This window comes from Chiloscyllium plagiosum, chromosome 19 (assembly GCF_004010195.1).
Source record: "Chiloscyllium plagiosum isolate BGI_BamShark_2017 chromosome 19, ASM401019v2, whole genome shotgun sequence".
Taxonomy (NCBI): domain Eukaryota; kingdom Metazoa; phylum Chordata; class Chondrichthyes; order Orectolobiformes; family Hemiscylliidae; genus Chiloscyllium; species Chiloscyllium plagiosum.
Window position 1 is genome coordinate 1,458,373 of NC_057728.1, and position 26,346 is coordinate 1,484,718.

A 26,346-nucleotide genomic window follows, 5' to 3' on the forward strand; every position below is an offset into this window, starting at 1 on the left:
GCACTACAGTACACACAGATTAACACACTGAAACACACACAGATTGAACACTAAAATGAACACAGATTAATGCACTGAAATGCACACAGATTGACACACTGAAATACACACAGATTATCCCACTGAAATATACAGATTATCCCACTAAAATATACAGATTATCCCACTGAAATACACACAGATTGATACACTGACATTCACACAGATTAACACACTGACATTCACACAGATTGACACACTGACATTCACACAGATTATCCCACTGAAATACACACAGATTGACACATTGAATTACAAACAGATTAACACACTGAAATACAGACAGATTAACACACTGAAGTAAATACAGATTAACGTACTGAAGTAGACACAGATATAGGGAGGAGACAGGAATGTGAGTGTTCTAGTACAATCAGGTCAAATATGATTTTATTGGATGGCAGATCCAGGTACTAGTGATCAAATCCCCGACCTGTGCTCCTTGGGTCCGTGTTCCTCTAAGCACACAGATGTATACAAACAGACATTTCTTCATAGGCACACACAGATATAACAAATGTACACATGAAGACATACACAAAAACATTCAAATATAGATAAATGATTTTGAATTCACTTCATTGAACATTGGTGGAAGTGGTGATGATCAATAATTTCAAAAGAATTGGGTGGGTTCTGGAAGGGGATGAACTAGGAGGACCACAGGAATGGATTGGGGAATGGAATCTATTGGTTTGCTCTGTAGATAACTGACATGAAACTGATGGGCTGAATAGCCTGTGCCCATGTCCATGTACACACACAGGCGTATAACATAGGCACAGAAATACTTATTATATCTTGGACACAGACATACACTCAACCAATGCAACAAACTCTATAGTGCTTTTGTAGAGTAGGAGATTAGCCCATAGTTACACAAAACAACATTTTGTGTCTGTTTCTATCTCCATGGATACGGATTTCACGTTTCAGATTTCCATTGATACATTATGATTTGGTTTTAAACATCAGCACACGTTTGAAGTGCTCAGTGTAAAGCAATTTCTAAATGACATCTGCTGGCTGCAAGCAGTATTACAAGAGAAAATGAAATGAGGTCAGATGCAAAGGACACTCATTGTGAAGGGACATGTTGGAAATCACGAAAGAATCTCTGGACAGCGTGAATTATTAACGTCCTCACCAAAAGGTGCTGTGTGAAAGTATCCCAGACATTCAGTTTCTATCAACTCACTGGTCACTGCCTTTACCAATCATTGATTAGATTAGATTCCCTACAGTGTGGAAACAGGCCCTCCGGCCCAACCAGTCTACACCAACCCTTCGAAGAGTAACCCACCCAGACCCATTTCCCTCTGACGCTATCTTTCTCATTCATTTGTGAGAGTGGGCAGTGTTTGCTATTCAACCAGTGAAGGCATTACAGAGCAACAATCCTATCTCCAAGCAGTGTTTTCCAGCTGGGATCACTGCAGAGCAAGCGTGAGACAGAGCCCGGGTAATGTGTCGTTTCCCACTTCAGCTGTGGGCAGTGAGGCCAATTGGAGCAGCTCTGTAATCAGACAAAGGTTCCAACATGACCCCTCTGTCGTCAGCATGAGCCAGTTACACAGCATACAGCACCATTTGCGCCCACTTTAATCCTGGCCTTCAGCTAACACCAGGACTGATCCCCGCTGTGTGCCGATTTAACCACTCGTGAGATTCTGAATTGACTGAAAAGCCAGTTTGGATCTTAAAATGATGAGTCATGTTTAACATAATCAGTTGAATTGTTGAGGTTATTAATGTGGTCAACAAGTGGGGTATCTATGGATGTTTAGGGGGTAGTGTACAAAGAAAGAAGCAAACATACAGAACCTAAGCTTTGCTGAAAATAGCCACAAAGTCAAAACGTTTTTTCCACCCATTCATAAGTGGATAAGGTGGTCAAGAAGACATATGGCATGGTCACCTTCATCGGTCGGGACACAGAATATTAAAAATTGGAAAGGCATGTTGCAGCTGTATAGAACTCTAGCTGGGTCACGTTTGGAATGTTGTGTACAGTTCAGATTGCCACACTACCAGAAGGATGTGGAGGTTTTGGAGAAGGTACAGAAACAGTTTACCAGAATGTTGCCTTGTTTGGAGGGTATTAGCTATGAGGAGAGATTGGATAAACTTGATTTGTTTTCACTTGAACATTGAAGGATGAGGGGATAAAATATTACAGATGTATGAAAGGCACGGAAGGAATTGACAGTCTGAGTCTGTTTTCCCCAGGGTGGAAATGTCAGTTACTTGGGGACATAGGTTTAACGTAAAACGGGGTAAGATTGAAGGAGATGTGAGAGGCAAGTTTTTTTACACATAGGGTGGTAAGTGCCTGGAATGTGCTGCCAGAGAAAATGGTGCAAGCAGATACAGTAGTAACATTTAAGAGGTATCATGACAGAGATATGAATAGGCAGGGAAGACAGGGATATGGACTGTGTAGAGGCTAAGGTGTTTTAATTAGAAAGGGGGATATGTTGGTGGATTGAAGGGCCTGTTCCTGTGGACACCAGTTCCAGATTTAGAAAGGAAATAATTTAAAGATCGCAAAAAAAAGATCTCCAAGTGTAACCGCAGGTCCCTTTGCATCTCGAGCTCTGAAATCTCTCACCATTTAGATAATATGCTTTATTTTATATTTTACTTGCGAAAATAGGCAATTTCACATTTTTCCACATTATACACTTTTATGAAATATTTTCCCACAGTTATATCCATTTGTAATCTCCTTATGTTCTCTTCCCAACTGGCTTTCCTACTATTTCTGCATTGTCTGCAAAATAATTATGACGTGGAGGAGCCGGTGTTGGACTGGGGTGAACAAAGTTAAAAATCACACAACACCAGGTTATAGTCCAACAGGTTTAATTGGAAGCACTAGCTTTCGGAGCGACGCTCCTTCATCAGGTGGTTATGGAGCTGGACCATAAGACACAGAATTTAAAGCAAAAGATTACCATGTCATGCATCTGAAATGATATATTGAACAAACTTGGATTGCTGTTAAGTCTTTTAGAATGGGTTGCAGGTTTTGGTTCATTAATATGTAAATACCAGAACTTCTTTTAAGTCACATTCTCTATTTAACTTTTATAAGGTCAGATAACAAGATAGGTTTTATATAAAAAAATTGACATCTCAGCTCAAACCATACATTAAAGATGTGAGGTTAGAGTCCGTCTGTATCCCAATCTTGAGTCAGACTGGTTCTATTTCCAAATGGAATTTACAAAATGTTACATGGATTGACCGCCTGCAAATTGTGCACTTTTTGAGCAAAATAGAATGTATCTGCAAATATAATTCTGCAAATACAAATTTACCCCATGGACTTATATGTGTGTGTACGTGCAGGGGAGGGAGAGAGAGAGAGGGAGAGAGAGAGTGTGTCAGTGCACAAGAGAGAGTGTGAGTTTGCATGTGTGCAAGCTTGGTAAAGTGTATGGTAAAGAGAAGTTGTGTATAAGAGAGGGTCTGCGTGAGTGTGTGTGTATGTGTGAGAGTGTGTATGTGGGCTTCTGTGTGTATTTGTGTGTGAGAGAGAGAGTGTGCAGTGCAGTAGAGTCACCGGTAGTGTGACATGAATCCAAGGTCCTGGTTGAGGCCATCCCCATGGGTACCAAACTTGGCTGTCAGCCTCTGCTCGGCCACTCTGCGTTATTGCCTGTCCCGAAGTCTGCCAAGGAGGATGTTTGCCCGAAGATCCGAGGCCGAATATCCCTGACCGCTGAAGTGTTCCCTGACTGGGAGGGAACACCCCTGTCTGCTGATTGCTGTGCTGTGTCCATTCATCTGTTGTCATAGCGTCTGCTTGGTCTCGCCAATGTATCATGCTTCAGAACATCCTTGCCTGCAGCGTATGAGGTTGACAACATTGGCTGAGTCACATGAGTACCTGCCATGTACATGGTGGGTGGTATCCCCAAGTGTAATGGTGGTATACATGTCAACACCTTGACACATCTTGCAGTGGTTGCCATGACAGGGTTGTACGGTGTTGTGATCAATGTTGTCCTGGATGCCAGGCAGTTTGCTGTGAACAATGATCTGTTTAAGGTTTAGCGGTTGTTTAAAGGTGAGAAATGGAGGCATGGGAAAGGTCTTGGCGAGGTGCGCATCCTCATTGATAATGTGTTGCAGGCTGCGAAAAACATGGCGTAAGTTTTCAGCTCCTGGGAAGTATGGGACAGTGGAGGGTACCCTATCGGTTGCATTCCCTGTCTATCTCCTGAGGAAGTCATTACGGTTTCTCACTGTGGCACATTGGAACTGGCGATCATTGAGTTAAGTATTGTACCCTGTTCTTATGAGGTCATATTCCTCCTCAGAGGGCAGATCCTGTGTATGTGTAGGGGTTGTCCGTAGGGGATGGCTGTTTTAATATGTTTAGTGTGGAAGCTAGAGGAGTGTAGCATCATGATGTTATCAGTGGGTTTCCCTCCCAGTCAGGGAACACTTCAGCAGTCAGGGACATTCGGCCTCGGATCTTCAGGTGACTATCCTCCAAAGTGGACATCAGGATATGCAACCACGCAGATTGGCCGAGCAGAGGCTGAGAGCTAAGTTCAGTACTCATGGAGATGGCCTCAACCTGGACCTTGGGTTCATGTCACCCTATAGGTGACCCCACTGCACTATGCACTCTTTCTCACTCTCACACACACTCTCTTACAGACTCACACACTCACGCAGATCCGCTTTCATACACATGCTCTCTCTCATACACACACTCACATACACTCCCATAGTCACACCCATACACACACCCTTTCACAGGCTTATACTCCATCACACACACTTTACACTTTACCGAGCTTGCACACAAGCAAACACACACTCTCTCACGTGCACTCACATTCACCCACTCTCTCTCTCTCTTTCTCCCGCACATGCGCACACACATAAGTCTACGGGGTGAATTTGTATTTGCAGAATTATATTTGCAGATACATTCTCTTGTGCTCAAAAAGTGCACAACATACAGGCAGTCAATATTTCGTAAATGGGATATCTGGTCAGCATGGACGGGTTGGACCGAAGGGTCTGTCTCCGTACTGTACATCTCTATGTCTATGACTTGATAAGTTGGCAGACCCCTGCCATCCCATTTGTGTGGCTGGAGGGTTGGGGAGAGTTACAGGGGCTGAATGAAGGCATGCACTTGAAACAAAAAAAAAAGCAAAGTTGCATTGTGAATGACAGACGTTATTAAAATCGATGCACAGAGATCGCACAAACTAGCTGACAGACGCATTTACTTTGCTGCATGCATTTGACTTAGAAACTGTAATGTGGTAGACCAATACAAGCAACTTGCCCAACTCCCTCTGTGGCTGGTCAGCTATTAGCCAATGATATCTAAGGAGTGGGCAGGGCACCGATATTATTGGATGCTCCTGGATGTCCCAGAGCAAGGAGCTGATATTAACAGCAAACAGGTGAACTTGTCAGTTTCTCTCCTGAGTGATAATCCAGGCTGGCTATAAAACTGCTGACATAGGGGCAGGGACTGATCTTTATTAAAGACAAAGTGGGACTATCTGGTCTCTGCAGGCAGGACCGCAGAACAATTTTTGTCTCTCTTCTTTTCCCCCCCTCCCTCACTGTGTGGCCCACAAGACCACCTCCTCACTCAGCATCAGGTAACCCTGAGGAAGGGGCGAGTACCCGACATGAGCCGCTTCGCTCTCCACGCTATCGCTCAGAAGCTGCAGTTCTCCAGTGGAGAGGAAGATGATGAGGAGGAGGTGGTGGTCGAGGCCAAGCTCTCTGACTTCCTTCGCGTCCAGGAAGAAAAAGCCTCGGCCTCGGCCTCCAGGAGAACGTGTGTCTCCCCCTTCAGCCGCTTCCCGGTGGGGGCCGAGGTGGTTCCTCTGTCCGGGGAAAGGAGGCGAACTCGCGGCCCTAGGACCCGTCTGCCCGGGAGGAGTGAGTGTCCGGAGACACCCATCGACTGTATGAACTGGAGGAAGTTGCGGCTCTGTGATACTCCTTACACCCCCAAGGTGGGCCCGCTTACTGTCTGAGTTTTCCCAGTGTCTTCCTCACTGACTGGACATTTGCCATCCTAAGTCAATACTAACCCCGGTGGGATTGTACTCCTGTTTGATAAGCGCTAACTTTGAAGTTAACTTTTTTTCTAATTATTCCTTCACTAATATTCTGGAGGAATGCTCTTATCTGAATCCCCAAGGTATCTGATTATTGTTAGTCTGGGCAGTAATGGTTGTATGTGAATGTGTTTTGGGAGCCTGAGACATTGAGCTACTATAAAAGGTTAGATTTATTTAAATAGATGTGTGTGTAGAATAGACTTGTTTCTCTCCACTAACAAAAATTGTGTGGCAGTCTAGTAAACCCAACTGAGTGACGTTCCTCTGTTTTGGTGAACCCAGAGGACAATAGAAAAGGAAGGATTTTAGAATATCTCCAGCTCTTGGATGTTGTGTCAAGAGTTTCCAGGGGACTGTGTAGACTGCTGAATGGTGTTCCTCATCTATTGAGTTAGCTTCTGTCTGACACCGCAAATGGTTTAGAATAACCTCTACCACCACCCCCACCCCGAGCTGCTGCTACTTGGGTCTGTGGAATATTCTGTTTAATCCTAATATTTTCAGCCATTCCTAGTCTAGTAGTGAATAGATGGGAGTGAAAAGAAAGCGTCTATGTCCATCTTCCCTCAGTACTATCCAATCAATGTGGTAGACTAATACAACCAACTTGCCCAACTCCCTCTGTGGTTGGTCAGTTATTAGCCAATGATATCTAAGGAGTGGGCAAGGGACCGATATTATTGGATGCTCCTGGATGTCCCAGAGCAAGGAGCTGATATTAACAGCAAACAGGTGAACATGTCAGTCGGTGATAGAGGTTATTCTACATAGTGCTTCTTGCTCAATGTCTCAGTTCACTGCAAGCTAGTATCACTAGTATCACTAGCTTATTTTCCCCCACTCACACTCTCTCTCATTTATAGCATTGCCGAGGTCAGTTTGATCTTTGTCATCTGGTCTTCCCTGCTGTCTTGCTATACTTAGCCTCTGATTTTCTAATTCCACAAGAAAACTATCCAGCCTTCAGACATCTTTCACTGCCTGATTTCCTTGCCCTTGCCTAGTTATTGGAAGTATAGGGCTGGCAAACTGGATGTTCTTTCCGAAACATGACCTCCGATTGATAGCCTCTAATCGAAAGGAGTTCAGGATGTGGCTGTGATTCAAAGTGAGGTTCTCCTACAAATTGTAGACATTGTAGCAGCTGCTTCTCTTTATTGTCACTTCCTGATGAAATATGCTGTGTAATGGAATACTTATCAATTTGACTCCAGCCATAGCATCTGTTTTGTGACCTTATCGAAGGGTTAATTAGGGAAACTAGGCCCCAGCCCAGGGCATATTGTACTTTGAGTGATGCTCTAACAGCTGCTGTACCAGTGAACCTTCCAATCACCTGTAATTAACCCTCTTTCTGATGCAGAAGAGGAGCCCATGCTGCACAAGAACGGTGAATTTAGCTGGACTGAATTGACCTGAGAAAGGTGAACTGCTGTCAATAAGGTCTCAGTCTCGGTCTCCACACTGGGGAGTGAGTTTCAGGATTTTGACGCTGTGCTAGTGAAAAGTTGTTGCAGCTTCCCAACACCATTCTGCTCAGAACTGCAAGTGCTGGTGTTGCCATGTTGCCTGCTGCCCATGCCCTTTCCGGTGGCAGAGATTGTAGCTTTGCACAGTGTTTCTGAAGGAGCCTTGGCAAGTTCCTGCACTGAACAATACAATCTTCAAAGCTGCACTGGAGGGGGCAAAGGTTGAAAGTGATGGATGGGGGTTTTGAGTAACTCCAGGATGAATGTGTATGTTGGAGCTGTTAAGAGGAAAGCATCCTGAGGTTTTTTCCTTTTTTTTTTTTCCCCTGGGAAGATTGTAGTTTTTGCCACCTCTTCCAGTGTAAGGGCTGTGCAGTAGAGATGCCAGTGTTGGATTGGGGTGGACAAAGTCAGAAGTCTCAACACCAGTTATAGTCCAATAAGTTTATTTGAAATCACAAGCTTTTGGACTGCTCCATCAGGTGAAGTCAACAGTATCTGTGAAGTTTGTTACACGTGGGATGGCCTCAACCAAGACCTTGCGTCAGTCACGCTATAGGTCACCCCACTGCACTATACACTCTTTTGCACATGCTCCTACAGACCCACACACTCACGCAGACATTTTCATATGCTCACACATACACCCCCTCAAAATATACCCCATTACATTCTCTCTCATACACATGCACTCTCTCAGACACACTTCCCTACGCACACCCACACGCATGTGCTCACTTGGTCTCCCCTGTGAGCACATGCAAACTTGTGGGGTGAATTCGTATGTGCAGAATTAAATTTTATTTGGCTCAAACTGCGTAAATCCATGTAAGATTCTGTAAATCCCACTTTAGCAATAGAATCAGTCTGATCTAACGTTGGGACACAGACTTTAACTTTACATCTTCAATGCATTCTGAGCTGAGATGGCACCTATTGTTAAAGTTCACTTGAATGTACCTTTTTTAAAAAAAGTTTCGGGATTCACATATGAAAGAACCAAAAATAACCTGGTCATTCTAAAAGATGAGGTTTAACCTAAATTTGTTTAATATTACATTCCATGACACTGCAGTTCTGTTGCTCTAAATCCTGTCTTGTGATTCTGCTTCACAACCACCTTTCCCCAGTTCCAATTGAAAGCTATCAGCCTGATACTGTAGGAACTATCATCAGCTTGAAACGAATACTCTTAGACTTTCTGCAAAGCAATGGGAGATTGCTGGGAATCCAGTATAACCAGAGAGACATCTTCCCACCAGGTAATGGATGTGAAGGTACCAGTGTTGGACAGGAGTGGGCAAAGTCAGAAATCACACCAGGTTATCGTCCGACAGATTTATTTGAAATCAAAGCTTTTGTAGTGTAGTCCCTTTAGTGAAGTGAGGGGCCAATTATGGGTAGAGATCAAAAGGTCATACAAATAGTGAGTGGAGTGCCGAAAGGGTCTCTGCAGGTTACCGAGTGTTCAACTTTGAGACTGAGTAAAGTGTCAATAGATGAATAACAGCTGAAGGATGACTTGTAATTTTTTTGTAATTATCTCATTTAATTGAATTAAAAATAGAGTGCTGCTGACAACAAATGAAATGACTGGAATTATGTGGAACACAAACGCCAGCAGGGGAGACCAATTGAGCACGTGTGTTGGTGTGCGTAGGGAAGTGTGTGTCTGAGAGTGCATGTGTATGAGAGAGAATGTAATGGGCTTTATTTTGAGGGGGTGTATGTGTGAGCATATGAAAATGTCTGCGAGAGTGTGTGGGTCTGTAGTAGCATGTGCAAAAGAGTGTATAGTGCAGTGGGGTGACCTATAGCGTGACTGACGCAAGGTCTTGGTTGAGGCCATCCCACGTGTAACAAACTTCACAGATACTGTTGACTTCACCTGATGGAGCAGTCCTCCAAAAGCTTGTGATTTCAAATTAACTTATTGGACTATAACTGGTGTTGAGACTTCTGACTTTGTCCATTTTAAATAGCAAGGAATTCTCTCCTGACTAATATTTAATCCAGCAACACTAAAGCGTGCTATCCGGCTACCTGTTGGCTATTTGTCAGATGTGAATTGGCACTAAAGCTCCCTGCATTGCAACACTTTTTTTTTAACACTTTGGACATCCCAAAGCACTTAACCCACAACCCAAAAGCTCAATCAAGGGCCAAGATGCTAGGAATCCACCAGCACATTTTCAGCATACATCCGTGATTATTTAGAATGGCCAAATGTTACTCACTGATAGCATATACCAGTGAGTAACATTTTGTTTCTTCTAAATCACTGATGTATGCTGAAAATTCACTGCTGTGGACACTCAGTAGCTTGATCTTTGGAAACTGATTCTGCTGCAAAAATCTGGTATCCCCCAAATTTGACTAAACCTTGTGTTTACACTTTCCACCTATTTTGCATCCACAAATTTTTAAATCTATAGTGCAATGTGCCTGGACCTGTTGCAATGAGGTTTCTGAAGTGTAATTGTTTTGAGTTTTTGCTTTCACGAACTTCTCAACCGTTGTCTGGTCTCTAGAAGCCTTATGCCGTGGTGACTGAACTTATTCCGAAAGCTCAAGCCCCTCAGGCGATTTGAAGTCTGTAGCATTATTGGGAATTAACTCTTCCAGTTAGTATATGGAGCTTAATTCTTTTCTTTCTGAACAATTTGATAGAATTTGCAGTGTGTGGGAATTGTTAGAATTCTCATTATTGTCCTCTGGACCTTTTCTTCATAGACCTTGAGGTCAAATCATTGGTTTCATTTGCTCTTGCACAACCAAATAGATCTTGTGGTCTTCACAAGAGAAGTCAATAGTCTTTGGTGAAGCTCCTGCTCTGCTCCATTCTGGTGACCACCAAAGGTCAGGTGAATCTAGAAGGGTCATTGTCCACTCTTAATATTTTATTTTATTTATTTTTTTTGTAGAGCCTTTTCTCCAAGGCTGGTCAGCTCTCAACTGCTGCCAAAGGTCCTGTCTCTAGAATTCGCCGGCCACTGGAGTTTTCTGCTGGTCCTGAGTGCCTCCAGGTCCCGTCAGTGAATGTAAACCCCTTCACCCCCACGTTGTACCATGAGCTGGGTCTCGCTCACAGTGGAAAGAGCCAGAAAACTGGAAAGAGGAAGAAAAGGATTGAAGAGCGAAGCAGGTAAAGGTGGATGTAATGGAGGCCTTCATTTAAACTAGACTTGTGAATGAGACTGGAACCTCTAATGTCACTTCCTTTTTGAATAGGATGGAGGTGGCAAGGATTGAATCCTCTCTTCCCCCTCATCCCGGATATGGAGTGACTACTTGCTAACTCTTTAGCTTTGTCCTGTGGGCTGCCCAGTGTGTCAGACCTACACAACTTCATTATGCCTGAAATCTCCCATCTGTAATGAGTTAAAAGAAGGGGAGGAAAAACTATTACATGTTTTTTGACAGCTAAAATTAAAGCTCTTGCAAACTTTGGGAAGTTGTAGTAGGACAAATATCTGGGGAACATACCTGAAGAGTGGCTAGTGATGGCCATTACTGATCTAGATGACAATGCAAAGCTGTGGATTCATAATCACTGCCAAAGCTTGGCACTATGGTAAATAGTGCAAATGGTAACATCAGTTGAGAAAATCAAATACTGTGGATGCTTGAGGTCTGAAATCAATTGCTGGAGAAATTAAGTCGGGCAGCATTTGTGGAGAGTACCTTTTACAGAACGGACCCACCCAAACTGACATGAATTGGACATTTTTTATGGGAAGGAGCAAAAGGAACAGAAGGCAAGGTTAGGTTGCAATCATGGGTGTCACAGAACCAAGGCCCATGGAGTGCTTATCCCTGTGGACATGGGGCAAAAGCTAGCTCTGGTATAGATGTTAATTGCTGAATATCAGTCAGCTAAAACTGCAAGCAAAGCCATAAAAGCAAGACAGAGGTTGGGCTAAAGTATCAACTTGCCATGCTACATGGCCTGTTAATGGGTGGCATGGTGGTTCAGAGGTTAGCACTGCTGCCTCTCCACATTGGGGACCTGGGTTTGATTCTAGCTTTGGGCCATTGTGTGCAGTCAGCACACAGACATTCTCCTAGTCTGTTTCCTCTGGATGCTCTGGCTACCTCCATATTCCAAAGATGTGATTAGCTATGGGTTACAGGGACAGAGTAGGGGGTGTCAGGGTGGAATACTCGAGGGTCAGGTGTGGATCGATGGACTCTATGGCCTGCTTCTACACGAGGGATTGAGTCAATACAGTTTGGGATAAAATCAGTAAATCATACAGTTCAGTTTGTTCCAGCACCCAATATGATGGTTGATTTCTGACTTTTTCCTGCTCCCACCCTGATGCCTTGATTTCATGAGTGGCTGACATTTTGTAATTCACAACTCTTTATCAAGCCTCTTAGTTAACCATCCCTGCAAAACCCCTCAATTTATCAAACAGGATATTGTTAATCTAATACAGTATCTTTTAAAATTTTTCTAAAGCATTGAAGTTTGAGATTCCAGCAGGAATGTCAGGCTAATTAGCCTTGATACTTCCTGCTTTTCTCTCTCCCTTTTTTACAGTTGTTGCCATGGTAATCTTTTAAAGCTGTCCCAGCAAATTCAGCTAAGGGGATTTTGGGAAAAATCCTAGTTTTGTAATTAACAAGGATGTTGCCAGGGTTGGAGGATTTGAGCTATTGGGAGAGGTTGAATAGGCTAGGGCTGTTTTCCCTCTGGATCTGAGGGGTGACCTTTATAGAGGTTTATAAAATTGAGGGGCATGGATAGGATAAATAGGCAAAATCTTTTCCCTGGAGTGGGGGAGTCCAGAACTAGAGGGCATAGGCTTAGGGTGGGAGGGGAAAGATATGAGACCTAAGGGGCAACTTTTTTACGCAGAGGGTGGTACATGTATGGAATGAGCTGCCAGAGGAAGTGGTGGAGGCTGGTATAATTGCAACATTTAAAAGGCATCTGGATGGGTATATGAATACGAAGGGTTTAGAGGGATATGGGCTAGGTGCTGGCTGGTGGGACTAGATTGGGTTGGGATATCTGGTCGTCATGAACGAGTTGGACTGAAGGGTCTGGTTCCATGCTGTGCATCTGAATGACTCATCCACTAACTGCAAGTGTTCTCAGTTAGAAACCTTTAATGAAGGACTCTGGTCCTGGAGGTTTTCTGAATTTAATCCCTCCAGTTTCACCTGAGGAGATGGTACCACGCAGGTATCACAGGCCTCTGGAGTTGTCCTCTTGGCTGCATGGAGCAGTATCTATCCCCAAATATTATCTCCTTGCATTAAAACTACATTTTCAATCTCCACACTCCTGCCCCATTCAGTGTTGCTGTGGCTAGCTTGCTAATCTTTCCCACAAGTGGTATAAGACCATAGGGCCATAAGACACGAGCAGAAATTAGGCCATTCAGCCTATTAAGTCTGCTCCTCTATTCTGTCATGGCTGGTAGGTTTTTCAACCCCATTCTCTTGCTTTCTCCCTGTAACCCTTTTATCTCCTTGACAATCAAAACCTATCTCTGTCCTCAATACTCTGACCTGGCCTCTGGAATTCTGTGCCACAGAAGGCATAGATTCACTACTGTCTGAAGAAGTTTCTCCTTATCTGTTCTAAAGTCTGCCCTTTCATCTAAGGCTGTGCCCTCTGGTCCTAGTCTGCAATACTAATGGAGACATCTTCCCAGCATCTACTTCATCCAGGTCATTCAGTATTCTAAGTTTCAATTAAATCCCACCCCTTCTAAATTCCATCAAGTATAGACCCAGAGTCCTCAAATGTACCTCTTGTTGAAAGCTTTCCATTTCTGGGACCATTCTAGTGCATCTCTTGAACATCCTGCAAGGCCAGTACATTCTTCCTGAGAGCTGGGGCCCAAAACTGCACAATGTCATCTGACCAGGGCCTTATAGAGCCTCAGAAGAGCATCTGTTTTTATATTCAATTAGGGATGGGCATAAATGGGCAATAAATGTTGGCCTAATCAGCAATGCCCTCCTGCATGAATGAATTTAAAAAATAAAGTCTGGCTTTTATCCACAAATGACAAGAATTGATAGCCTGTAGGGGGAATCTGTGTGTGAAGACATGAATGAAGGTCTCCAGGACATAATTATAACATTTTTAAGGACTATTTCTATATTGGTCCTCCCAAAATACTTATCTTCCTCTTCCCTTTCCCTCTCTTTTTTTTCCTAAGTTACTCAAATGGGCACTTTCCAGTTCATACTTTCTTCTATTTTCTGATCCCTTTCCATAACTGCAAACTGTTAGTGGCTGACCTTGAAAATTGTCCTTGAAATGCTTCACTTTCCCAGTCCAACTGCTTCTTTGTTTACTTTGTCACTGAGAAAGTTGTAATGTGTCAAATCTCCTTGCAGTGCCCAGGATAGGATTTCTGGTCTGCATTAAGATTTCAAGTCTCCAGTTACTTGTGCTAACTGGACATAGCTCAAACAGTGAGGAGGAGAATGGATCTCACAATGCTAAAAGGCCCTTCGGCCCACTGAGTCTGCACCAACATAACGAAGTGCTGTTGTCCCAACCACCTGCATTGGTCCCATATCCCTGAATGTTATGATATTTGAAGTACTCCTCCAAACATTCTTAAGGTTGTAAGGTTTCTGGTCTCCACTACCTTCCCACACAATGCATTCCAGACACCCCCACCCCACCCAACCTGAGTGAATCTGTTTGCCCAAATCCCCTCTGAATCACCTGCCCCTTACCCTGAAACTATGCCCTCATGTTGACTCCTCAACCAAGGGGAACAGCTCTCTCCATACCCTTAATCTTATTCACCTCAATCATGTCTGCCTTCACTGTTCTAAAGAAAACAATCCAAGCCTATCTAGTCCCTCCTATAGCTCCATTACTCCATCCTGGTGAGCCTCCTCTGTACTCAGTGCTATCAATCCTTGTGATGTGACCAGAACTGTGCGCACACTCCAGCTGTGGTGTAACCAACCTCTGTACATCTCCAATTTACCTTGCTCTTGTACTTTCTGCCATGACTGAAACACTGATCCATTTGCTGCCTTAACTATCCTATTCACATGCTCTGCCAACTTCAGGATCTGTGAATAATTACCCCACGTTCCCTCTGTTCCTGTAAACTACCCAGTGTTCTGCCATTCATTAAATACTTGATCTTGTTTCTTCCACAGTAATCTCGCACTTATAATTAAATACTGTCTGCCACTGGTCTGCCCATCTGACCGATCTATCTAGATTTTCCTGTAACCTTCACTATTAACCACCTGACCAAATTTGCAGACACCACCAAAATTTCTTAATATTCCCCCTCACTTTCATCTATACCAGTTGTTTATAATAAATAAGGGTCCCAGTACTGATCCTTGTGGTACTTCCGACACTGGCCTCCAGTCACTCAAAGGTGATTTCTCCTATTAGTAAGCCAGTTTCTTATCCATCTTGTCAAATTTCTCTCCATTCAATGTGTTTAATTTTCTGAATTTGTCTCCTGTGTAGGACCATGTCAAAGCTTTGCTAAAATCCACCTGTAAAGAAAAGCTAAAGTGATACTAACTCGAAGCCTTCGATTGATCCTTGGCATGTGAATGTAGCATTTAGCTCTGATCTGCTGTCTGATAAGCTAAAATGATCTATAACGTAACTACACACCTGCCTTTGCCTTACTGATTCCACTGTGCTGCTGGGGTGCTCCATGTTCCCACATCACAGAATTTTGTTTGTGCATAGAGTTCCCTACTCTTTTCTCTTGACAATCTGGTTCTAATAGATGCTGCTCAACTCCGACCAGTGTAATTAATTCCCTACTTACTCGTGCCCTAATGTCTGTGCGTTCAATCAAATCGCCCTTAACATTAAAGATTCCTGGGACCACTCCTTTGTCTTTACTTAATCTAATCTTGTATTAGTTGTTCCACATGTGTCTTGGTGTCACTATATAATAGGCTGGCCTTCACTGCATTAGCATGTTGAGAATGTGTGTGTAGCCTTGGATTTGACATTTTAATTTTTCTTTAGGAAAGATCTTACAACCAGAGAGAGAGACATCACTGAGGAATTGCTGCAATCTAAGGTGAGGAGTTGGATGGTAGGGACTCATTGCTGCAGCAATGATTCATCATAGTGTTACTGGACCTAGCTGCTCAGCTAAAATAAGGAGACATCAAAGGTAAAGCTGCCACTGTCCAAGTGGGTCAAGGGGCTGATTTGTCAAGAGAAATGACAGATGGTTTAACCTGAGTTACTATGCCTCAGGTAAGGGGAGGTTGAGAAGGTTTGACCTGCATGATATCTTCAGCCAGAGTGGGAATTGAACCCAGGCTATCAGTGTCCCAGCTAACTGCAATCTCCCTCCCTGTTAATCTAATGTATTCACTAAAGCCTACCTAGGTTTGATTATGGCCCCCACTTGAAAAGTAAGATAGTAAGCCAGTGAAGGATAGAACAACAAACCTGGTTTTCTTAGATGCATTTTGGATCAGAAAATTTCTAGTTGAAAGAAGTCAGTGATTGTTGATGGGCAATGTTCATCCTGGGGTTCAGTTACTCAGTAGGGTTCTGATCTCCAGCATCTGCAGACCTCACTTTCTCCTCAAAGTTACTCAGTAGGGTAATGCAAGGATCTGTTTTGGGTCCACAGCTGTTGGTCACTTTTATAAATGACCTGGATAAGGGTGTGGAAAGATGGGTTAGTACATTTGCAGATGAATTGTGGACAGTGCAGAAGGATGTTGCATTTACAGAGGGATGTAGATGAGCTGCAGAGCTGGGTTTAGAGTGGCAATTGGAGTTTAATGTGGAAAAGTGTGACGTGATTCACATTGGAAGAAGGAACCAATGCAGAATACTAGGCAAATGGTAAGATTCTTGATAGTGTAGATGAGCGCAGAGATCTGTGTCCATGTACGTAGGTCCCTGAAAGTTGCCACCAAAGTGGTTAAGAAGACATAGTGTTAGCTTTTATTGGTAGAGGAATTGGAGTTTTGGAGCCATGAGGTCATGCTACAGCTGCACAAAACTCTGGTGTGACCAGAGTATTGTATATAGTTCTGTTCACTGCATTATAGGAAGGGTGTGGAAGCATCGGAAAGGTTGCTGAGGAGATTTACCAGGATGTTGCCTGGTTTGGAGGAAAGGTCTTGAAGAGGATGTGATTTGAGGCTGTTTTCCTTGGAGAGAAGGTGGTTGAGAGGTGACTTAATTGAGAAGATGATCAGAGGGTTAGGGTGTTCGGTGAGCCTTTCACCTCTGGTGATAGCTAGCACGAGGGGCCATCGCTTTAAATTGAGGGGTGATATAGGACAGATGTCAGGGTAATTTCCTTACTCTAAGTAAGGCATCTGCAATAATAGACTCGCCAACTTTAATGGTACTTAAATGGTCATTGGAATATGAATGAAAATGGAATAGTGGAGGTTGGATGGGCTTCAGATTGTTGCACCAACCTATGAAACCATAGAGGGCTGAAGGGCCTGCACTATAATGTTCTGTGTTCACACATTTTATTTCAAGTCATACATTGTATCGGTTGCATCTAAAACGCTATTCCTAGAAGAGCAGGTCAGAGACTGGGAATCGTGCAGCACGTAACTCACCTGAATCTTCAAAGCCCGAGAGTCATTAACAAGGCACACATCAGGAATGATCAAATACTGCCCACTTGCCTGGATGGGTGCAACTCCAACTACATCCAAGAAGCTTGATGCCATCCAGGACAAAGCAGCCCTCTTGACTGACACCACACGACTAGCTTCAATACTCACTCGTTCAGTCCTGATACTTTGTAGTAGTGGTGCTTGCTGCCTGCAAGATGTACTGCAGGAATTCACCAAGACTCCTTAACCAGCACCTTCCAGACTCTCTCAACCTGTGCAACAAGCGCACAACCTGCAGCTGGTGGTGGTCCCCCTCCAAGCCACATTCATCCTGACTTGGAATAATGTCACTTAGTCCAAATCCTGTAGCAGCCTTCCGAATAGCTGACTATACCTGCTCTCCAAGGACTGTTAGTTCAATAAGGCAGCTCATCATTGCAATTATGGTCAGTTGGGATGGACAGTAAATGCTGAAAACAGTACCATTTTAAAAAAGAAATCAATCTTTGATCTGCATTCTGAGCAGTATCCAAGGTGTTCAGTTAACCCTCTGTTTACAGCAGGTTAATTCCTGTCTGTTTGTGGCTGATCCATCTGGGAAATACTTGTTTGAAGGCTGCAGTCATTAGTAAAATTCAAAGATGCTCACGCAGCACCTTCCAAACCCAGGACCACTTCCACCTTGAAGGACAAGGGCAGCAGAGACATGGAAACACCACCCCCTGCAAGTTCTCCTCCAAACCACTCACCATCCTAACTTGGAAATGGTCACTGTTCCTTCACTGTCACTGGGTCAAAAATCCTGGCATTCCTGCCCTAAGGGCATTATGGGTCTATCTACAGAATGTGGACGGCAGTGGTTCAAGACAACAGCTCCCCATTACCAGTCTTGAGGGGCTGAATATGGTACCCACATCCCTGAAATGAAAGCATTAGCAGTATGACCTGATATATTGGAGCATTGAAAATGGAATGTGACATGGTGGCTGAGTGGTTAGCACTGCCTCAACACCAGTCTCCAGTGACTGCAAACTCCACACTGGTGTTCTCCCCATGCCTGTGTGGGTTTCTTCTGGGTGTTCTGTTTCCTCCCACAATCCAAAGATCTGCAGTTTAGGTGAATCAGCAAGCAGGGGTAAATGTAGAGTAATAGGGTAGGGGATTTGGGTCTGGGTGAGTTACTCTTTAGAGGGTCAGTATGGTCTTGTTGGGCCAAATGGCCTGTTTCCACACTGGGGATTCTATATAGGTTCTATTTTATAGGGGTTGACTTGGTCAGGTTAGTGTCTTCAGTTGCCTAGCTCATCCATGGCTGTATCCTGGTGAATTACCTCAACACTCCTATAAATTGATTGAAATGTGAAATTCGTGCATTTATTGAGTTGAGATGCAATGCTGTTAATCAGTTCAATCTATATTGTGCTCAAATAGACATGAGGGCTGCCCCTTCCCAAGGCCAAGTTACTGATTTTAATTTGGTGTACCAAGTGGAACTTCCAGAGGGCAGTCAACTGCAGCCGTGCGGGTCTGGAGTTAGACCAAGCTAAGGAAGGTCAGCTACTGACTCTAAAGTCAGTTCGCTGCTGTGGATGTTTCTGACACATTGCTGTGCACTAACCTGCTTTGGATTGTCGATCACTATCCTGGTCAGATGGTAGTGTACACCCTAACAACTTTGAGCTTCCAATCCCCTGTAACCCACACATGACTCTTACACCATCTGAGAATGGCTAGGGGCCAGCTATTTATGATGATTCAGTGACTTTTGTTTTCCACGTGTCCAGTGGCTGTTTTGTTTTGTTTATCTCAGTAACTGGTCTTCATATCTTTCTCCCCTCTTCCAGCGATTTAACCTCTGTGAGAGCAACATGGGCTCCCGTTACGCTCTGGAGTTTTACGAGTTAGAGAAGATTGGCTGTGGCGAGTTTGGGGCGGTGTTCAAATGTGTGAAGAGACTCGACGGCTGTCTCTATGCCATCAAGCGGCTGAAGAGACCCCTGTCTGGCTCCCTTGATGAGTGAGTCAACAGCTGCAGGGTTTCAGTTCCTCAGTTGGTGAACTCCTGAGCTGGAAGTGATTAAATTAGAAGTTAGCTTGTTGACCTTCTGATAACACTGGCCATGTCACTGGAGGGAGCCTTTCACTGTTAGTGGAAAATGCAGCAAATCCATTGAGCACTACATTTGGGTTAAATGTGCTTCTGCCTAAGTGAATCCTGTTGCTGCACCTCCCAGTCCAAAGATTGGATGTTCATCTCCAGTAGAGTTGAACAGCCCTGCCCAGGGCCACGGGTTTGGATTATCAGAGGTACTAGCTTCAGTATAAGGTGTTAAACTGATGCCCTTAGTGCATCTAAAAGACTGCACCCAGAATATCGGGGAGTTCTGCCTTGTATTTGACCTTTTGCATTTGCTATTAAAATTTCTTATCCTTTTATCTCTGTGGGACACTGAGCACAGATTAGCATATTACAGCAGATGCTGGAATCTGCACTGAAAACAAAAGATGCTGGAGATCAGTGGGTCAGGCAGCATCCATAGAGAAAGCAACCTGATAGAGTCCTGCTTGGTCTCCATGGATGCTGTATGACCTAACATCTCCAGTATTTGTTTTCAGTCTGGGTACTAATGGCCCCCGTTCCTATATGTTCAACTGCCCATGTTATGTAAAGTACTGGAATAGAACATAATTCAGGAAACCACTAATACAAGTTCTGTCCCTAGCTTGCTCTCCTGTGAATGTTGTCCATATTTTGCAGTGAGACAGTTATATGAAAGTAGGCAGCCATTGCCAGGGGCAGTGTGCTCCCTATTGAAGCAGGTTGTTCAGCAGAGACCAGCTGGATCTAGTCTCTGGTGTGTTTAATCCACAGGCAGACTGCACTCCGCGAGGTGTATGCTCACGCAGTGTTGGGACATCATCCTCATGTGGTGCGGTACTATTCAGCTTGGGCAGAGGATGATCACATGCTGATACAGAATGAGTACTGTAATGGTAAGGATCACTTGTACCTCCAACAAACCTTCCTCTTTCTCTAGAGCTAATCATTCAGAGTTCTGAGGAAATGGCAACATTCAGCCCCTCAAAACCTTTAATTCACTGCTTGGGCTTTTCTACTCCATCTGACTTATTCCTTAACTCTTCCTACCTTTTATTGAAATTTGTCTATTTCAGGTGATGTCTTTTGATTACCTTCCTAGCTCTGAGGGAATTTATCCTCCAATCTCCTGAAGAAGCAAAAGAAACCCATTCAGCTGAGTCCTCAGTGACCCCCCTCCCCATCCCTGTAATCCTGCATTTCCCATAGCTAATGCACTGAGCCGGCACATCCTGAACACTATAGCCATGCTAAGTTGTCCCGATCTACCTAACCTACACATCTTTAGACCATGAGAGGAAACCACACAGACATGGAACATTACAGCACATTACAGGACCTATGGCCATCAATGTTGTTCTGATGTGTGGAACCAATCTGAAGAGCATCTATCTTACACTCTTCCATTTTTCATCCATGTGTTTATCCAATGACCATTTAAATGCCCTTAAGGTTGGTGAGACTACTACTGTTGCAGACAGTGTTTCACACTCCCTACTACTGAGTAAAGAAACTACCTCTGACATCTGTCCTATATCCATCACCCCTCAATTTAAAGCTATTTTTCCTTGTGCTAGCATCGCCATCCAAGGGAAAAAGGCTCTTACCTTTCTTTGTACATCAATTTTCCTCAGGACTTTTTCATTTGCTATATAGTTTGCTCTAGAATTGGGTCTTCCAAAACGTGTCACCTTGCATTTGCCCAGACACATTGAACTCCGTCTGCCATTTCTCTGCCCAACTCTCTAATCTATCTATTCTCCTCATTCTGACAGTCTCCGACTGTCTGCTATTCCATCAATCTGTGTCATCTGCAAAGTTGCTTATCAGACCACTATACCTTCCTCCAGATTATTGTATATCACAGTGGTTCCAACACTGATCCACTTTGAGAAACTCCCTTCCACAATACTACTACTGCCCAGACTGTTCTCTATCTATCTAGCTAGTACACCCTGGACCCCATGTGATTTTCTCCATCAGACTACCATGGGGAACCTTTTCAAATACCTTACTGAAGTCCAAATGTGTGACATCTATGGCCCTTCCCTCATCAATTAACTTTGTCACTTCCTCAAAGAATTCTACTAAGTTGGTAAGACAGACCTTCCCTGCATAAAACCATGTTGCCTATCACTGATATTCCCATTTGGAAGAAAATGGGAATAGATCCTACCCCTCCGTATCTTCAGCAGCTTCCCTACCGCTGATGTTAGGCTCACAGGTCTATAATTACCTGGATTATCCTTGCTACCCTCAAACAAGGAGACAACGTTAGCAATTCTCCAGTCCTCTGGTACCTCACCCATGTTCAAGGATGTGGCAAAAATTTAAGGCCCCAGCTATTTCCTATCTCTCTTCCAGTAACCTGGGATAGATCCCATTCAGACCTGGGGATGTGCCCACCTTAATGCCTTTTAGAATACCCAACAATTCCTCCCTCTTTATGCTGACTTGACTTGGTGATCAAACATCTATCCCAGCATTAACATCCACCATGGGCCTCTCCTTGGTGAATACAGATGCAAAGTGCTTTCAGAATCTCTCTCATTTTCTGTTTCTATGCACAACATTCCTCCTTTGTCCTTGTGTGAGCCAAAAGGCTTTGGGATTTTCCTTAACCCTGTTTGTTAAAGATATTTTATGACACCCTTTTAGCCCTCTTAATTCCTCGTTTCAGGAATGTCAGCATTTTAAAGTGTAATACTGGAAATGACAAACTGGTTGAATAATATCACTCTTCACTATTATAATCTATTGGGCATTCCACCAACATTGGTGAATTAAGGACTAATCTCTCAACATAATATCATAAAGCTTTTGTAAAAGATTGCATACGTGGCCTGAAGTTAAAAATCACAACACCAGTCCAACAGGTTTAATTAGAAGCACTAGCTTTCAGAGTGATGCTCCTTCATGTGGTAGTGGAGGGCTCAATCCTAACACACAGAATTTATAGCAAAAATTTACAGTGATGTAACTGAAATTATACATTGAAAAATTGATTGTTAAGCCTTTCATCTTAGAATGCAGTGATTACAGTGTGTAAATCACACAACTTCTCTTAAAAAGTTGCATTCTCGGGTTAGCTGTTAATAATGGTGATAGCTCGACAATATGTTGATGATGAAGGGCTTTTGCCCGTAACGTTGATTTTACTGCTCCTCGAATGCTGCCTGAACTGCTGTGCTCTTCCAGCACCACTAATCCAGACCCCTGTGTTCTCTGCCTATGCCATGATGTTTAGATTGATTCTAATCTAAAAAGTGAGATAATGGAGTTTTACATTAATTCATACAGTTTTTGAGCTCAGAGTTCTACATGAAGGCCTGAAGGTTTCCTCCAAGGGTTGAAACCAAGTGGGTAAGAAATTAAAGTTTGGCCACAAACTTTCAAAACACTGACTTTTGAAACCTGAGCTATACTTGTACAGTCTATTGTGGGGACGCTTGTGGAATCAAAGTTTAAGGACAGCCTGTTTCCAGTTGGAGACATAGAAGCTGGTTTGGAGTTAACTTGGCTCCCTAAAGTCTGGAGTTGTATTTGGATTTCCAAAAGGTAGTGGTGTCAAGTTCAACATTGGAGAAAGATTTAAAGCTGAATTGAAGGTAAACTTATTGCCTGGTTAAGCATTCCTAATAGATGAGGAGTCCTGTGCGAAGGAAGTGACTTTGTTTTCTGATCATTTGAGATGACAAATTTCTTATTGCTTCCTTCCAGTGGAAGCAGGCCATTCGGCCCATCGAGTCTACTGCCCCTCTGAAGAGCATCTCTCCCAGACCCACCTCCCCTACCCTATCCCTGTAACCCTGCATTTCCCATGGCCAATCCATCTGGCCTACACACCTTTTGGACTGTGGGAGGAAAGCAGAGCACCTGGAAGAAACCCACGCAGACAGGAAGAATGTGCAAACTCCATACAGTTGCCGAGGCTGAATTCGAACCTGGGTTCATTGCACTGAGCTGTCACTGCTGCCCCATTTTCACCAAATACCTGTCCTTGAATTTGGTTTAATTTTGGGTTTGGTGAGATTTGACTTACAATAAATTAGAGTTCACTTGACCAGCTAAATGACCAATTATCCAATGTTTGAGTTAATGCTGCCTTTGTTATCAGAGGGACATCTGGCTTGGTTTATTATCTGGGGGTCAGGGGAAGTTCCACATGTTGGAAGTGGAAAGGAGGGCTCCATCTATTACCACTTGTTGGTTTTTCACCATGCCTTTTAATAGTGGTTGGTGTTTTTCTGAACCTTTTGTGAAATGTAATATTGTGGCTGAGCAATTTCATTCCTTAGTCAGGTAGTTCCAACCTATTTAAAAGGGTTTTTTTAAAAAAAAAAAGCTGTCTCTAAGCGGAGTCCCAGGATGTAACTTGTTCTATTTGCTCTACCTCAGATTGAAGCAATTCTGTGAATGGATCTGATTTCAGGTGGCAGTCTGGCAGATGTGTTGACTGAGAACTTACAAGAAGGAATCTTATTGGCTGAGGGGGAGCTGAAGGAGATTCTACTGCAGGTGTCAATGGGACTGAAGTACATTCACAGCTCCAGTTTGGTTCATATGGATGTCAAACCAAGTGAGTGGAGAGTAATGTGCACGTTGGATAGTAATATGTTCAACCATTGAGTACTTGGGGCACCTTTGACCCAAGTACTCAATTAATTGCTGAGGTAGCAGGATCAGTGTGTGGATGCTTCCAGTGATTCCTTGCTGTTACTGCCTTGAATCTCCATCCACTGGGCTTACTGTGCATTGAGAAGTGTTAACTCTATCAATCACTCAATACATTGTGTATCTCTGACCCTTGTCTGTGGAGGTATTTCTCTGTTCAGAGTTTGTAGAGGGAAGCCATTCAGTTCACTGACTCTCCTGAACAGGTCTTTCCCTGTAATTCTGTTATTTATTTTAAAATTATCTAATGCCTCTGAACTGGTCTCTCTTGCATTCCAGACACTAACAATGGGGAAGACTTCAATTCTCCCCTCTCACTTATTCCCTTGTGAATTACTTTTAAATGTGTCCTTTCACTTTAAAAACAGGCTGACAAGTAACCCCTTCCCTCTATCTCGAGATTTCAAACGCCATTGCCTTCTCTCCCCAGGGACAATCTCAATTTCTCTCCTCTTGTAACTGAATCTCTCCCAATATGTTCACATTCCTCCTGTACTGTAACACCCAAACATCTCACTCCAGCTGTGGTTCAACCCCTACAAGTTCAGCATCACCTTGCTCTTGTGTAGTAAAGCCTGGGATATTGTAGGCCTCTCCTCTTTTTTCTAAAAACTAAATCACAGACCATGTCCCTCTGCTCCTGCACATTCTGAGTGTAAAAATAAGGGTACCGCTCTAATGTTCCTTGGATTTAAAATCTATCCCCTCCCACTTCTGTACATCTGCCACCTATTTGCCCACACCTCAAATTGTCAATGTGCTTTTGCAGCTCTACATCAACACCCTCCTGACAGTTAACAATTCTTGCAAGTTTTATACTGTCCACAGACTTTGAAATTGGACCTTGTAAGTCAGTCTTGGATCACAAATATTCAGGAAAAGCAACAACATACAAACCACCTTCCAGCCTGAAACATCCATAACTATTGCTTCTGCCTGACCAGTTTTGTATCCATGTTGCTGCTGTCCCTCTGCATGAACTCTAATGTTTCTCAACTGTATTTTCTAATCAATTTGTTCAGACGTTATAATGCACCTCATTAAGTCTGGATATTCTGGCTCACACGTAGGGACGCTGCCACTGCATCGCAAGATATCCCTCCCACCCCAAACACTACTTGTAGTTGAGAAAGGGATGTAATGTTTGCAAATGTAGTCATTTAACACTATCAAATCTTGAAGATTAGTAATATTAAGGCCAGTACTGGAGCTGGAGTTGGATGGACTGAGGGTTATTCAAGGGGGTGATAGAAGCTACAGGGACATAGTTATGCCAAAGAACAGAGGTAGCTGGGTAACAGTTAGAGGTGGGAAGGGGAGGAAGCAGGCAGTGCAGGGATCCCCTGTGGTTGTTCCCTTCAACAATAAGTATACCGCTTTGGATACTGTTGGGGGGGCGGCCTAGCAGGGGTAAGCTGAAGTGACAGGGTCTCTGGCACGAGGTCTGACTGAGGCCCAGAAGGGAAAGGTGGAGAGCGCTGGTTATAGGAGACTCTATAGTTAGAGGGACACAGGCGGTTCTGTGGACATGGGCAAGACTCTTGGATGGTTTGTTGCCTCCCAGGTGCCAGGGTCTGAGATGTCTCTGACCGTGTCTTCAGAATCCTTAAGGGGGAGGGTGTGCAGCCAGAAGTTGTGGTGCACATTGGCACCAACGACATAGGTAGGAAGAGAGGTGGGGAGGTCATTCAGGAGCTCTGAGTTAAGCTGGAAGCTAAAAGCTAGGACGGACAGAGTAGTCATCTCTGGGTTGTTGCTGGTGCCACGTGACAGTGAGGCAAGGTATAGGGAGAGAGTGCAGTTGAACACGTGGCTGCAAGGATGGTGTAGGAGGGAGGGCTTCAGGTATTTGGACAATTGGACTGCATTCTGGGGAAGGTGGGACCTGTACAAGCAGGACGGGTTGCACCTGAACCAGAAGGGCACCAATATCCTGGGAGGTAGGTTTGCTAGCACTCTTTGGGGGGGGGGGGGGGGGGGGGTTTAAACTAATTTGGCACAGGAATGGGATCCAGACTTGTAGTCCAGCAAGTAGGTTAGCTGTTTTTCAGGATGTCCAAGAATGTAGGGAGGCTGTGGAGAAGGTAGCACTGACAGGGAGTACTTGTGGATACAGATGGGCTCAAGTGTGTATACTTCAATGCAAGGAGTATCGAAATAAGGTGGGTGAACTTAAGGTGTGGATCGGTACCTGGGACTACGATGTTGTGGCCATCACGGAAACGTGGATAGAAGAGGGACAGGAATGGTTGTTGGAGGTTCCTGGTTACAGATCTTTCAGTAAGATTAGGGAGGGTGGTAAAAAAGGAGGGGGGATGCCGTTGCTAATTAGCAATGATATAACATCTGCAGAAAGGCAGTCCGAGGGGGATATGCCTTTAGA

At 43.9% G+C, this 26,346-nt stretch overlaps 1 protein-coding gene across 1 annotated transcript in view; it reads left to right on the plus strand.

Annotated features, from left to right (window-relative positions):
* Window positions 1–5,490: 5,490 nt before the first annotated feature.
* Window positions 5,491–26,346, plus strand: part of LOC122559463 (wee1-like protein kinase 2-A) — a 33,823-nt gene continuing 12,967 nt past the window's right edge. The window contains exons 1-6 of the mRNA XM_043708923.1: window positions 5,491–6,044; window positions 10,546–10,766; window positions 15,615–15,669; window positions 19,036–19,208; window positions 20,064–20,185; window positions 23,722–23,868. Coding sequence (XP_043564858.1) covers window positions 5,712–6,044; window positions 10,546–10,766; window positions 15,615–15,669; window positions 19,036–19,208; window positions 20,064–20,185; window positions 23,722–23,868 — 1,051 coding nt within the window. The 5' untranslated portion in view covers window positions 5,491–5,711. The remainder of the gene's footprint in view (window positions 6,045–10,545; window positions 10,767–15,614; window positions 15,670–19,035; window positions 19,209–20,063; window positions 20,186–23,721; window positions 23,869–26,346) is intronic.